At 42.4% G+C, this 15,166-nt stretch overlaps 1 protein-coding gene across 1 annotated transcript in view; it reads left to right on the top strand.

Annotated features, from left to right (window-relative positions):
• The window catches only part of CPVL (carboxypeptidase vitellogenic like), a 94,170-nt gene that overhangs the window by 33,740 nt on the left and 45,264 nt on the right, over positions 1 to 15,166 (top strand). The window contains 5 exon segments of the mRNA XM_053663618.1: positions 1,621 to 1,687; positions 14,150 to 14,230; positions 14,232 to 14,273; positions 14,855 to 14,897; positions 14,900 to 14,985. Coding sequence (XP_053519593.1) covers positions 1,621 to 1,687; positions 14,150 to 14,230; positions 14,232 to 14,273; positions 14,855 to 14,897; positions 14,900 to 14,985 — 319 coding nt within the window.

Genomic DNA, 15,166 nt, shown 5'->3' with positions numbered 1-15,166 from the left:
AATCTAACTCACTAGATTTAACTTTTTCATTTTTCAATCCCATTTAAGAAAGGCCTACCAAAGGCTTGCTATAATTAGCCTTTTTCTTTTTGTTCTGATCTTACTGTGAAGTTGAAATTCTATAACTTCTTTAAGTGGGGCCTTGCTTTGCACACTTCAGCTAGAGAATGCTGGCATACTTTGAGCAAGAAGCAACTAAAATTGCCAAAATAAATGCCCAGTGAAATATGAATTTCAGATACACAACGAATAATTTTTTTTGGATCTAAGTATGTCCTGTGCAACATGTGGGACATACTTATGCTAAAACATTATTGGTTGCTTATCTAAAATTCTAATTTAGTCGGCTGTCTTGTATTTTTTTTGCTCAATCCGGCAACCCTAACGACTCTCCAGCAAATTCTCCAAGCCAACAAGCTTTAAGCTAAGGCACATGGCTTAATTGAAATGTACTATATTAAATTATCTATTGCCTTTCCAATTAGCAGAAAGAAAGGGAAGTCATTGTTTCAGCCTGAAGCATAGAGAGGGAAGGGAGAAGGATCAACTCCTATTTTTATCTCCTCCAAAGACAGCTTATTGTCAACACTAAAATGTAAGCTACATAAAGCAGCTTCCCAGACATGGTTGCTGCAGAGACTTTACTTACTATAAATAATAAAAATAGAGAAATACACCAAAACTCCTCAGTAGTGTTTTTAATGGTGGATTTTTATGGAACCTTTGAAAATTAAGTACAGCCAGGATCTTGGTGATTGCAATGGCCCAATTTGGCCTCTCTCTAATCCTTGAACTTGCTCCTCCTTCTGATGTTGCAGGGCCTCCTTGCCTTTCATCTTTACTGGGTGGTTCACTGGCTTTTAGTCCCTCAGCAGGAGGCTGCCACAAAAACCCTTCTCCGGCGATGCAATCTGGGTGAAAACATTCGTAGAGCTTCTGAGTTTCACACATTTTGTTTCCTTAAGTCCATTTAAATCTATTTCAGCATAACTCACCAAGTGGCTTTGGCATTCTTCAGTAAATGTGATTTTTTTTTTTTGAGCCTGGAAGCCATCGTGCATCTTTTCCCATATCTATGGCCTTTTGGTGGTTTCCTTTAGACTACAGTCATTTTACAGCTTTTCAGTTCCTCCATTATTAAATCCCTGAAATTCTGGGAGCCCCATCAGAAATGTTCACAGTTGCCCACAGGGAGAGGCTGGTAAGCAACAAAAGTTCCCATCAACTCACCACAAACCTTGGTCAATGGGGTCACGAGGTGTGCAGAACTGCCTCCAAAAATTGCTAAATAGAAGGAGAAAGCCTGTATCACTTGGCTCAAGGGTCCCCTGAACAAGTAAATGATCCCAGTTGGTAACTCAAAGATCTGGAAACCTGCCCAGAGTATTGACGTCCACTTGTCTTAACTTCTTAGTATCACAAAGCAAGACCACAATATTTTCTAACCATCCACAGAGTGTGACATGTTACACACAGGAGACTTGGACAAAGAATGCCTACAGGAGCTTATACCATAATAATATCTTATTTCAAATTTGAAAAGTATTGTCCAAGGCATAGACACGTGCAGCATGGAGCCTTTCCAATTTCACCAGTTTGTATTCCTGTTCTTTCCTGCAGCGCACTGATTCAGTTCTTCCAGTTGTTCCCCGAATTTCAAGAGAATGACTTTTATGTCACGGGGCAGGTGAGTTGAAGTCATGTTTTCTTGTGTGATTCCAACATTGTGAGGACTAAAATATTTCATGACACTTGTGGTGTATTCATTCAGAATGTGCATGCACACACAAATATTAATTCAGCCCATACCGAACGCTCTCTAATAACCCCTCTACGTTTATTTCGTAACATTGCTTTTCAAATGTAGGGCTCAGTAATGGTTCCTATATCACAATGGGCTGTCATGCCTAAGTCCCCTAACCTTTGTTGTTGTTGTTGTCATTCATGATTATCCTTTGAAGAGCCTAGGCCACGTGGTTTATAGAATGTTCTACTTTTCTGAATTTGTCTGATTCTTTCCTTCACACTTAGATTTGGAGGAAACATTTCGGCAAGAACACAACATAGATGCTGTTGTGTACTTTCTATGTGTCACATCAGAAGGCACATCATGTCCATTTGTCCCCTTGTTGGTAATGTCGTTGCATCCCCCCGGCCCCAGTGTAATAACTGATGGAGACAGGAGTCATCAATGGATGCTAAAAGTACTGGGTGACAGATTGAGGGGGGAACAGGTATTCACATGCTCCCAGATCATTTATTAATTTCAAAAGAAAAATGGTACCTTTCCAATGGCAAGATATGGCAGATACCAGATTTTTCTCATCCATCTTCCTACGGATAGTGTCTGTCAGCCTTCAGAACAGATCTTTCATCCCCTATTCTTCTCTGTTTTTACAGTGTAAAATATCACTGTGGACTCATGAACTGTTATTTCTGTCTGGTGTGTTTAACTTGGCTGCTATCATTGTTGTTTTGGATGCTCACCTTATCCCACATTTGGTCCATGGAAGCCCCTCTGTCTGGCTCCTACATCCTTCCTGACAGGTAGTTTCTGAGTATGTCCTTGCTTTTTGGCACAAATCTGCTCCTAGGATTATCTTGTGCTTTTCCTGCCTTAGCCCTGGAATCAAGGAACCTTGGTTCATTTTCATGGAAATTGTGATTTAGAAACCAAGACTCCAGCACTAAGTGTGCTCATTGGTACTGGGATGCAGTTTCTTTTAGACTTGGTGTTTGGGCAAAGGTAGGAAACACAATGACTTTGTACCAATACCTGTCATTCTAATTCAACAACACAAGGTTCTCTCTCCCCCATTCTGTATTTGTATGCCCCTTTGTTCACACTGAGGACCAGGGTTCCCAACAGTATCAGTGTATGCATTCTTTTGCTCAGTCCTATAACAAGTGCAAAATGATTTCAGAATTACTACCTCAGTACCACTACAACAAAAAACCTCCAAGCTATTGTCAATATTTTTTGCTGCGATTATTTTTTATCATTAGACTATTATTTCACTACAGGTCTAAAAACAAGTACTATATTTAAAAGTTATAAAAATTGATTCTAGTTTTAGGATGATCACGTTATAATTTAATGTACAGGTTCACTTGCATATGTTTGTTTCAATTTAGGGTTTTTTTTTTCCTTTTTCCCCCTGCATTTAAGTTTAAGGTTATTTCAAAAATGTAGAGCAACCCATATTTTGAAAGCACAAAAATGTCTGAGTGCTAGGAATACAACTGTGAACAAAGCAGGAAAAGTTCTCTGCCTTCCTACATCCTAGAGGTGAAGACAAAGATAAATAAAGACATAAGTATGCACTGTTCAGTCACCCAGTGGTAAGGGTCATGGCAAGGACAAAGCTGGGTAAGGGTCAGAGAGCCAAGGAGGTGCCGCTTAGGACATAATGGTCCGAAAAAGGCTCTCTGACAGGGTGACAACGGAGCAGCGTCCTGAGTGACATAGTGGAGTGATGACTGGAGTATCTAAATTAATAACTGGGGTTCGGGGCTGTAATATACAAATTGGCCAGAGTGCGGCCTGAGGCCCACCGCAGTACCCCAGGAGGGGAGGCATCATGGCGGGGCGCTCACCCTCTGAACCCTTGGGCTGGAGAGTGGAAGACCAGTGGTCTGCACGGGGAGATCCAAGTGATGATACCTGAGGAGAGGCTGGACAGATCCTGAGCAAGCTAAACCACAGATGTCCACTCAAAGGAAGTCAAAGCGGAAAACAGTCTTCATTTTCCAAGGAAATGGCAAGTTAATGGAACTAGGAACTCCGTTTTCTTCAGTCTGCTTTTTTTTCTTTCTAAGCTCTTTTGAAAGGACATCCCGACTGCTTATTTTTTAAGCCAGTTATCCATCCAGGAGTATTTGGGATCTCTACCAGTAGTTCTCTGTTATTCCCTGCCTTTTAAACTATTTCAGAAGCAGGTTGGGGAAAAGGGCAGGAAGAGACACTCCCATCATTTTTAGTAGCAACCTTGGAAAACACCCAGTCTCCACCTCCAACAGAAGAGTGATCTACTTAGTGTGTAATTCCTTGTCTTGCAAATAATGTGGTGATGTTGTTAACCATGATGTTGAATTCTCAGCAAAGCTGCCAAATTCCGGATGGAAAATTTGTCTATTTCATGTCTGCCTGCTGGTTTCCATGCATATAATTTCCAAATGTGTATAGGAAAGAGCAATGTTATTTGTATGTTCTTTGTTGCTAGGATGAATACTTTTAAGGAAACCTGGCCTTACAAGTGGTGCAGGAGGATATGAAGAAGGGCAGGCAGGGCCTGGGGTGGAGAGGCAGTTGCCGGGCAGCAGCACCTTCCTAAGAACTACATGGGATATGTCAAAGCTGGGGGTACATGCCCTTCTAGAAGGAAGAGCACCCAATAATGCCCTGATGGTTTATTATTATTAGAGTGCTGTTTCTGCAGTCTAGTTTGTTCCATCTGGTCTTCTGTTTAAAGGCAGAATGGATAAGTGGAAGGCGTTCTGGATAAATAATCAGCAGACCTGAGATTCATTGTGGGCTTTGCCTCTCTCTGGATGATTCCAAACATGTTCTTTAATGTCTCTGGGCTTCTGCTTTTCATCTTAACATCAGAGGGGTTGGTTTGTAAATTAAATCACTTCCAGGGGTATTTCTCTTTACTAGACATTCAACTGAAGTTCCCTAGATGTACTCTTAAAACATCTGTGTATAATTGCAGTCTTAACATATGCCACCCATCCTTCCTCTTCCTACCATGAGAAAAAGAAAAAAATTGTAATAGATTTTTCAAGAAGGGGAAACCTTTTCTCTTCTGAACCCTTCATTTCCTCATGCTCCCAGGGAGAGTGAAGAAATGGTGCTGCTCAATGTATAGAATCATCCTTGGAAAATAAGCACATGAACTAAGAAAGGGTGTTCCGCTTCTCAGTGCAAATGTACTAGGACCTAAATACCCTTGACATTAGTGTGGGGTGGATGAGGGTAGCCTGGCTCTCTGAGGGTCTGGAGCAGCTGTTTGGTGCCCCCCTCCCATGGTGTAAGGAAATCTGGAAGTAATAATAGTATCCACGGCACAGGGTTGTTTCGAGCATTTAATTAGATAATCCTCCTCAAATAGTTAGCAGAGTGACAGGGTGTAGGGAGTACCCAACACATGATGACTATTATTACCATTGATGTTGAAAAGCTGGATTAATATATTATGGCTCCAAAGCTTATGGCCTAATGCATGTGGACAGGGGCTGGGATGTTTAGAGAGCTCTGCTCACCTGTTTTCAGATGTGGCATTGCGTCCCCTGTTACCTTGAAATCGTCTTTCAAAGAAGTAGTTCGCTTCATCTAAGAGATGCTGGTGGAGCTTAGAAAGTTTGGACACTAGTGAATGTGTCGGAACCAACTGCAGGCTCCTTGCCACTGCCATGTGGACCGTGGGGAGACCCCCGCCAGAGGCCCGGTGTGGGCCTGCCATCAGCATGACCGAGCAGGAAGGGCTGCTTTCTCTCCGCGTCTGCCTGGAACGCCAACTGGAATTAATTTTCCCTAAAGAGAGACAAATGCGTCTGTAAATCACCCTCCTCCAGGCATGAAAAAAAGCAAAAAAGCACTTCAAAAAGAGAAACAAGCTGTGTTTAATTCCCATAATTAACTTGCTTTATAAGTGTTATCCTTTCTGAGCCAGCAACTATTAGAGAGGTTGCTCTCGTTCTTAAGGTGTGGACACACTTAGAATCCAGAAGGATGTGGGCCCAGCTAGATGGGAAAGCAAAGCAGCCCTCTGTGGAAGGCAGGGAGGGGACAGGAGGAAGGGGGCCTGCCCTTTGTTCTCTGAGCATGTGGCTTTGTGTCCACTCCCATGAAAGATTCGGGGCATTCACGGTGGGGGCAGGGTGGCAGCAGTGATGGGGAGAGCTTCCAGAAGGGCAGGACATGCCATCGAAACTTTCCTGATCCGCAGAAAGGGGCCTACTCTCCTTAGAAGCAGTTTTGCAGCCATAGTTAATTTAAGGGCCCTTTGAAGCTATTTAAAAATTAGTGAGCTTAATAGGATACTTTATCTTCATTTGCATGAGCGAAGTCCTGCTGGCCTCACAGAGTCTGGCAGCCTTGATTGAAATCATCATGGTTCACTGGGTTTGGGGGCTGGGGGGTGAGGAACGGCTGGGGGGCAGGCTCCCAGGAGGCCAGAGCCATGTTTGTGTAATTTGTTTCATGCAATACTAAGCACATTACTTAAGGCATGTTAGAGAGTGGCTTCCTGCAGCAAGCCTGTTGCTAGATGAAACTGTGGACAGTTATTTCTCTCCAGCTTCTTCTCATTACCCTCTCATGGCCCTTGGCTCCCTATGCTGCTTCCCAGGCCCTGGGAACCCTCCTTTCTCTACTCCCTTATGTTACAGGGTCATCTGGTGCCCTACGCCACTCTTAGCCTTCCTTTCCTTGTCTCTGTTGGGCTCAGGTCCTATTTTCCAACGCTTCCTCCATCTCCATTGTGACTGCCATGTTCCTCTCCCCGATTCCGACTTACCAGCTCACTGCCCATCAGAAAGGATCTACTCCATTAAACTGACTCCCAACAAACAGCCGTGCATTTGAATAGAGGACAGAGCCCAGGTCACGAAAAGGTACTTGAAATGGGGAATAAATACTGACCCACAAGTTGAGGGGTGATATCTAATATGGGGTGGGATAGGCAACGGGCTTCTCCTCATTTTACATAGGCAAACCCCACTATGCTCTCAGTCCAGGCTTGTGGTCATTGAATACAGTAGCCAGAAGGGGGCCTTCAAGAGTACCAAGTTCACTTCCTTTATTTGCAGGTCCTATTTGAGAATACTTGTTGATAGGCATGATGCTAAGCACTGTTTTGGGCATTATCTTACCTAATCCTCACAGCTCCTTTAGGAAGCCAACACTGTTATTATCATTCCCATTTTACAGATGAGTTGACTGAGGTTCAGAGAGGTTAGGTAGGTCTTACTCAGGTCTCCCAGCCAGACTCCAGAGCTCGGTAAGGATTGTGCCCCTGCTTGTGGGACCCAATATGGAGCCTGGCACTCTGTCTTCAAAACTACACTGTCAGGACCTGGCTGGTGTAGCTCAGTGAATTGAGCACGGGCCTGCGAACTAGACAATCATGGTTTGATTCCCAGTCAGGGCACATTTCAGAGTTGCAGGCCGATTATTCCCTGTAGGCCGATTATTCCCAGCAGGGAACACACGAAAGGCAACCATACATTGATGTTTCTCTCCCTCTCTCCTTCCCTTCCCCTCTAAAGATAAATAAATAAAATCTTAAAAAAACAAAACTACACTGTCTTTGAGACCTGCCCCTTCCCACAGAACAGACCCCCTTTCTGTGGAAGGGAGGCAAACGTTCCTTCCATATTTTGTGCAGAATCTCTCAGGGTTATCAACCTTACACAAATAGAAAAGAAGTTCCTAGCTTCTTAGATGTTTCTGTCTTCCTGGCCAAGACTTACTTTTAATCATAAAGGCTTGGCTTTGATCACACAGTTTTATGGAGTCAGTGGAAGTTTCAAGTGATGTAAAGACTTGCAGTCCTTGGAATGCAATTATTTCCCAAAGCTTGGAACTTGCTAAATTTTAACTGAAATTTAACTCTGGAGCTCATGACAAATGTCTATTTTCAGTTATGTTCATCTGCCTCACCAGTATTTTCTTTTAGAACTGAAAACCGATTTGTGACTATTTAATGAGCTGAATATTAGAAAAGTTAAAGTTGAAGCTGCAACCTGAAAAATTGAACAGGGGCATATGGAAATGTTTGTAAATTGTGCCTGAGGCTTTTGGATGGCATATCTAAGTCGAATCCACACATGTTTACTGGTTCCTCAGTTCCTTGGAAAAGAAAATAAGTAAATCGGAAGTCATTATAAGCTTTGTTTGAGGCGACCTAGCAAGCTGCCACACAAATAGTGCCTGATTAGACGGTTGGGGCCAGAAGGGCTCTTGTATCTGTCATGCAACTTCAACCTTCTGCACGTCAGCTGCAGTCAGCAAACAAAGGACTCAGATTGTTGACTTCGGCCTAGTATGTTTATACTCGTTGTTCAAAAGTCAAACTAACTGTAGTCTCTTGAAACATAAGGGTTTACTCATCTGGTTGAGTCACCTGGCTTCAAGCTGGGTTTCTCCAAAATTGACACCAGGTCAGTTGGGGTGCTGGGGAGAAGACACATCTTTTTCACCTGTGCTTGTCATGGATGGATATTTCTTTTTAAAGAAGCATCTTCTCACTCTGAAATAAGGACTTATCACTTGGAAGGCAGAACATACCTTTGCATAAGTGCATGTGGCTAAAAGTTGGATACAGAGCAAAATGTTTTTCTTATGTCTATTCCTATAAATTCTTCATCTCTTTTTAAGCTCACATTCAAGAGAAATAGATGTTTAGATAAAGTGATATTCTTGTGAGAAGCCATGTTTTTTCTTTTAATTGCAGCAGTGTGGTCTTGAAATTGGATGACACATGGTCTAGAAATGTCTAGAAAGTTATAGAGATTACCACAATGCTGAAGTTTCTGCTTTCCCCATTCATTAGTTCTGAAGTGGCCCTTTAAGATCACACCTCTTCTCTCCTCAGAGAAAACAACCGTACAGTGAAGTAAGACTCTACCCCAAGGCCAGATGAAGTCAAGGTCACCCTAGATTAATCCTGTCCCCTTGGCTGCTGCTTCCTGTGTTACTCCATTCACCAGTTTCTGTGGTTTGCAATCAGTGTATAAAATTCTCTTTAAGGCATATTTTTCCTTTTGCTGCCCCCATAAATGGGGGTGCCTCCACCATGGTCTATGCTTGGGGACAACTAGGGGGACAGTGTGACTGTCTCCAGAAGGGCAGCCCACCTTGTCTCTTTCTGGGGCCATGAAGAAGTTCTCATCATCCCCCATGTGAATCCTTCAAACAGTCATTCATTCTAGCTGGATTGGCTGGCGGTGTGGGGGCAGGGCAGGCAGAAGGGTGCAGAAGGACCCTGACCTTCCTCAGCATAGCATGGCTGAGGTCAGTGACTGCCCCTCTTCACTTGCCAAGCAGAGTTAGGAATTAGGGCCTGTGGAGAGTGACACTTTGTGTCTGGGTTTAAGTGCATCTCATTTCCAAGGCCATTGCTCATTATCACCCGTAAAGTTTCTGCATTCTTTGCCATAAAACGCAGGCTTAGAAGTAAGGCAGAGAATGAATACACAGAACTGCATTTTTTAAAAACTAAACTTGAGTAAGAAATGTAGACCACGGAGAGAAGCTTAAACAATACTAACTGCTAACATATGTGAAATTTCTGTGAGAGGACATTGTTTCCATTATAGTATTATTTTCTGACACAATTTTTTTCTTCTGTAGGAGCTGATTGAAGCTTGATTTTAGATATGAAATATTTTTTCCTCCCTTAACAGTCACTGGGTGTAGAGTACAGTAAGTCTGCTATGAATATTGTTAAAACATGTAAGAAGGGAGAGATTCAGACAGAATACACAGTTACAAGATTTTTTAAAGTACAATTTCATTGTGCTTTTACACATCTGGATAATTAACCAAGCATTACATTCTCTCTAGACTATTTTTACAAGTACAGTATGCTCTTAATGTGATTTCCATTAGGCTGTTCCAAATATCATTTAAGAACTCAGAAAGATTGCAGACCGCGATTCAAAACCACTCTTCCACTGTGATGTTGAGACCTTGCTCTCTCCTGGGGGAAATAAAAGACTGAGAGCTGAATTCTGAGATCCTTCTGATGTAACAAGGAAAACTGGGGGTAGCTGCTTCTTTAAGTTCCAGCGAATGCAAGCAGATACAAACGCACCCCCAGTACCTCTGGTCCTTGTCAGAGGTGAGCTCAAAATATGAGCCTTACAAGAACTGAGCTGAAAACTGCATCTTGAAGCTTCTTTAAATATTAGAAAGGAACAATAAGAGCAGCCTAAAATCCCGATGTGTTGACAACCCACCTAGTTTGAATTATTGGGGTAGATAAATATGTTTATATGGCTAAGTTCCTCATTTGAAGGTCACAGCCAAGTTCTAAAATAATATGTGCTCAGATACTCTCTGGCCATGCTTTTGTTCCGTCCTTTCATAATTGCTCGGATGCTGTTCTGGGCTTTTATGAGGCCAGGGTCTGATTCAGTGGTAGAAGGTCAGTGTTAATTCACAGACGTCAGGAGCTTCGCGAACCACCTGCCGCCCACATTGGTGAGCACCAGCAAGAGATCAGAGAAACCACAAGGCATTCAGCTGTGATGGTCATTGCCTTTGTCCTTCCTCGTTACGGGCAGAACTCAGAACAGAAGCAGCAAGAGTTCATGAAATCACAGGATCATAATGACGAGTCCTCAGGGGCTATTTAGTCCATTTCTGATCCCTCAGACACCCACACCTAAATTCTTCCCCTCAAGCAAGGAATTCTGTTTAAAACATGTGGAGAAGAGGGAAAACCAGGCAAAAGAGAATATGATTTATTGTTTGACTGTCTTTTAAACTGCTCATGGTGCCCAGAGAATCATTCAAGTGAGAAATAAATAATTGAAAAAGAATAAACAAGTCTGATCTTGCAAAAAAATTATGTGTCAACAGGAGAGTGAAAATCATTGTAATTTCACTACACTGTTTCAGTGTCTGCTTTCCATTAAATAATCCTGTAATTGTCTACCGTGTGACAGCCTGAGTAGCTCAACCAATGAAATGATGAATGAAAATGGCAGGGAAGGATTTGTCACACTGACACAGGCCAGAAAGTGTGTGACAGTCATTAGAAAGCAGAAAATGAGGTGAACCTCCTCGTTGCCAGGTCAGCCAACGTGGAGGAATCTGTTTTGGATGTTGTTATTGAACTGCCCATCTCCCCATAGTGTCTTCCATAAATGGTCAGCTTAGCAAGCGTGTGCCATCAGGGAACCCAAGGTTGAGGCCCAGCTCAGAGCACCAGAGACCCATAATCTGTTCCAGCGCTGCTGACTGAAATATGATTGGATATGAGAAATGGGAGGTGGTGAGGCACCCGGGCCTTGATAGAATTCCAGCCAGGCCTGTGAATGAAACTCACAGGCCTTTGATTTCCTCATTCAAAATATGATAAGAGGATAAGATTAACTTTAATTGGCTCAGATTAAAGGAGGTAAAAAAGCCTGGTTTGTCTTTGAGGCACAGAAATTGAGTAGGTGTTTCTTGTCAATTTCCTGCCTGGACATACCCAGGTGCATGGGATGGTCACAAGGGAGAAGGTGTCACAAAAGTGTGGCTGTTTTGGTCTAAGTTTGTCATCACTACCTGTAGAGCAATTTAGAATACGTATCTTTCCATCTCAGGGAGAGTCAAGAGAGGTGTTTTATTGCCAGGTTTTGTAACAAGACAACTAGAGTGATGATATCACTGGAAGATATACTTTTAGTATTTGTACTAATTTCCAATAGAGAAAAATGTTTAGCAGTAGTATCGGATAAGTCATTCACTTACGAAATAGGGTTTATGTGCTGGACAACATACACATTATGGGCATAATTACCTACGAAATGGTAAACTTTGCTTTACCTCATTTGAGTCAAGTTTTACATAATGTATTCTCAAAAGAAATGGTGAACTTTACAAGTTTTGTGCTTTATTCATGTTTGTGTCTCCTCAAGCATTTACTATAATGCCTCTGACAGAAGAGTTGCCCAATTAACTATCACCTAGTGGAAATGATATAATACATCTTTACCGGTGAAATGATTACTTAAGAAAATTTGCTTTGGGGGATCATCCTACAGAAAGTTTATGTGATAAATGTTCACTTCTTATGCTTAAAAAGAGAATATACAGCACATTTATGCAGCAAACCAAGTTTCAGGCATGTAAACACCTCTTTATATTATCATAAGGAAGCTAAAATGTGCCCATCAGTATGAATAAATAAATTGCTTTGATTCAGGACTTTGCCTAAATAATATTATTGCACATGAGGGCTGCTTCAGGGAGGAGATTTTGTATAAATTATGGAAATTACCTTTTTAATCATAACTCAGAAGGCGTTTAGGTTTTAGAGCAGGTCAGACCAAGTTTAATTCTGACTGCGCCAATTAAGCTCTCAGCGTCCACATATTGAAATGGAAGTAATGATATCTCCAGCATATGATTATGGTCTGAAATCAATGAGAGCTCTCAGGGGTTCCCAGTCTTTGAAATGCAGACCACTAGAGAGCCTTGGAAATATTGGGAAGGGTCTGCAGACTCAGATGTACCCACATGATGCCTCCGGTCTATTTTTTAAAATATTTTATTTCTTTATTTTTAGAGAGGGGAAGGAAAGGAGAAAGAGTGGGAGAGAAACATCAATGTGTGGTTGCCTCTCATGTGTCCCCTACTGGGGACCTGTCCTGCAATCCAGGCATGTGCCCTGATTGGGAATTGAACCGGGGACCCTTTGCTTCACAGGCCCATGCTCAATCCACTGAGCTACACCAGCCAGGGCCCTCTAGTCTATTTTGAACAATAATGCACTGCTGTTTTTTAAATACATGTAGGTTAGCTCAAGATTCATTCAACAACCGTCTACTGAGCACTAACAGATAAACAACACCAGCCCCAGGGGCTGCACTAATGAACAAAGCAACTGATATCCTTGTGTTTGTGCCTCTTCCAGTCTGGGTGGGGGAATAACAATTCAAAATAAGTAAAAGTTAGTTGGGCAAGTGATGAGGATTGAGATGTAAAAGAAGAGAAGGAACCTAGAAAATGTCAAAAAAAAAAAAAAGAGGTGTGAAAAATTAGATATGGCGGACAGGGAAGGCATCTCTCAAAAGGCCTCGCTTAAGGAAGTGAGGGAGTTAGCCATAAGGATATCTGGGGGGAACATTCCAGGTGGCAGGAACAGCTCATGCAAGGGCCAGGAGGGGAGGGACAGTGGGACCACAGAGGGGCTGGAGAGGAATGAGGAAGAGGCTAGCAGGGGATAATGCTAGTGGAAGGACCATATCATGTAAGCTCTTATGTCTCAGAAAAAGCACTTAGCCTTTCTTCTGAGGGAGGTGGGAAGCCCTTAGGATTTGAGGAGTGGCATGATCTGATTTTTTTCACAGACCACTGTCTTGACAATACACTGGACAAGGGCAAGGGTGAAAGCAGGCAGCCAGTTAGGAGGCTACTGCAATAATCCAGGTGAGCGATGATCCACCTGGAGCAAAGACATGAAGTGGGGGTGCATTTTGGCCATGGGTTACAGAGTGGAGTCACAGATGGGCTGTTCTAGGGTACGAGCGAGGTAAAGAATGGTGCCCAGTTAAAGAATGGCCTGAGCAGTTAGAAGGGCAGAGTGACCGTGAATGGGAAGGGCAGCTGCAAGGAGGGCTTGGGGACGGGAGCCTCATCTTGGACACAGGAAGTTTCACATTAAATGTACAAGTGGAGATGTCAAGAAAGCCAGTTTTTCGTGGGAGAAATGTAAAGTGGTTTTTAAAATCTTACTGAACTCATGGTGCGGGGAAAATGCAGACAACTGTAATTGAACAACAATAAAATAATTTTTAAAATATTACTGAACTCATAGTAGTAGCTTTTTAAGCATGATCTCAAAGCAGCATTATTAATATGTTTATGTACACAAAATATTTTGAAACAAACAAAAAAAAAACCTTGTACTAAAAAGATTGGAAACAGAGGTAAGTTCCAGTGACAATTATTAGCCAATGAATGGTATTTTCCTTTCCTTCTTCCTTTAGTACATGTTAATACTAAAATTTGCATCATTCGACAGATTTTGAAACCTTAATTTTGGCCTTGAGATTATTTTTAAATAAAGTTTTTAATGGAACTTTCTGATAAGAAAAGCCCATTGAGGGGCAGAATTGTGCTTACTGGTCCATGTTTTGTTTGTTTTGTTTTTTTAATTTTGGAAGGAAATTCGAAGGCCCACCTATTATTTTTCACTCATTATTTTTTGTGTACCTAACCTGTGATCTGCATGTCACTTGGGGCTATTTGGGATGACGAATGGAGTGAGAGCTGTTTGCTGTTGTGGAATAATGGGAGGTTAAGAAGTAAATGATATGTCTCATGTAGAGATGCTGCTGTCTCATTGTTATCTTACTGAGCAGACACAGGTAATCTTACTAGCGTACCTTTTTGCTGGTTCATCTTAACATGTACCCTTATTCTCAGTCTTATGCAGGCAAATTCGTGACGGCCATTGCACACTATATCCACACCCTCAACCCCAGGCTATTGCTGCAGATCAACCTGAAAAGAAATCGCCATTGGAAATGGGTTTTGCGACCCTGAAATGGTATGTGCCTCCTCTTCCTTTCTATTTTGTCCCTTAAGGAGAATAATCCTCCTTCACTTAGATGGAGGTTCCTCTTATTTTAGAGATCAATCCTGATGAAGAGAAATACTGTTGCCCAATTGATGGCTAATAATTTCAATCTTCTAATTTTTACCAAATGTTTTAAGATGTCAACTTACTATATCAGCCGAGGTTAACCGTGAGGACAAGTCTGGGGTTGTGTGTGTATATGTGTGTCTATGGTATGTGTTGGTGTGTGTTGTCTATGCGTGTGTTTGTGCACTGTGTTGGTGCAGTGTGTGTTTGTGTGATGGGTGTGTGTGTGGCATGTGCTATGTATTGTGTGGGTATGTTTGTGTGTGCAGCACATGCATGTTTGCAATGTATGCGTTTGTGCTTTGAGTTGTGTTTGCATTTACACTATGTACTGTGTAGTATGTGGTGGATGTGTGTGTAATTGTCATGCTTGGCTAATTCTAGCATGACACGAGAAATTACAAAGGGTTACTTCACCAAGCAGATGGGCTTCCCTAACCTCTTCCTCGCTTTGTGGCATTTGTGTTTGTCTCTTTTCTCCTCAGTTTGTGCGGGACTATGGGACATTCCTGTACCAAGTGGGCTTGTTATGAAAAGCAGAGAAAAGTATTTCCAGGAGCAGATTGACAAGGGTTTGGCGCACGTCAAGGAGGGAGAGTGGCTCCAAGCCTTTGAAGTGAGTCCTGGGGCCAGTGGCGGGGAGGGCCAAGGAGGAGGGCCTGGAAGCCCCCCAGGGCCCTTCTGTTGCCACAGAAGGTGTCTCTATTGTGCCTGTTGACATGGAGAAGGAGGCTGATAGCGAAGAAAAGAACTGTCTGGGTGTCTTTGAATTTCCTTTGGCTACATTTCAAACCTGA

The sequence above is a fragment of the Artibeus jamaicensis genome, unplaced genomic scaffold (assembly GCF_021234435.1).
Source record: "Artibeus jamaicensis isolate MK-2021 breed Jamaican fruit bat unplaced genomic scaffold, CSHL_Jam_final contig_3230, whole genome shotgun sequence".
In the NCBI taxonomy this organism is placed as follows: Eukaryota; Metazoa; Chordata; class Mammalia; order Chiroptera; family Phyllostomidae; genus Artibeus; species Artibeus jamaicensis.
This window is presented reverse-complemented; position numbering and strand designations above follow the sequence as displayed.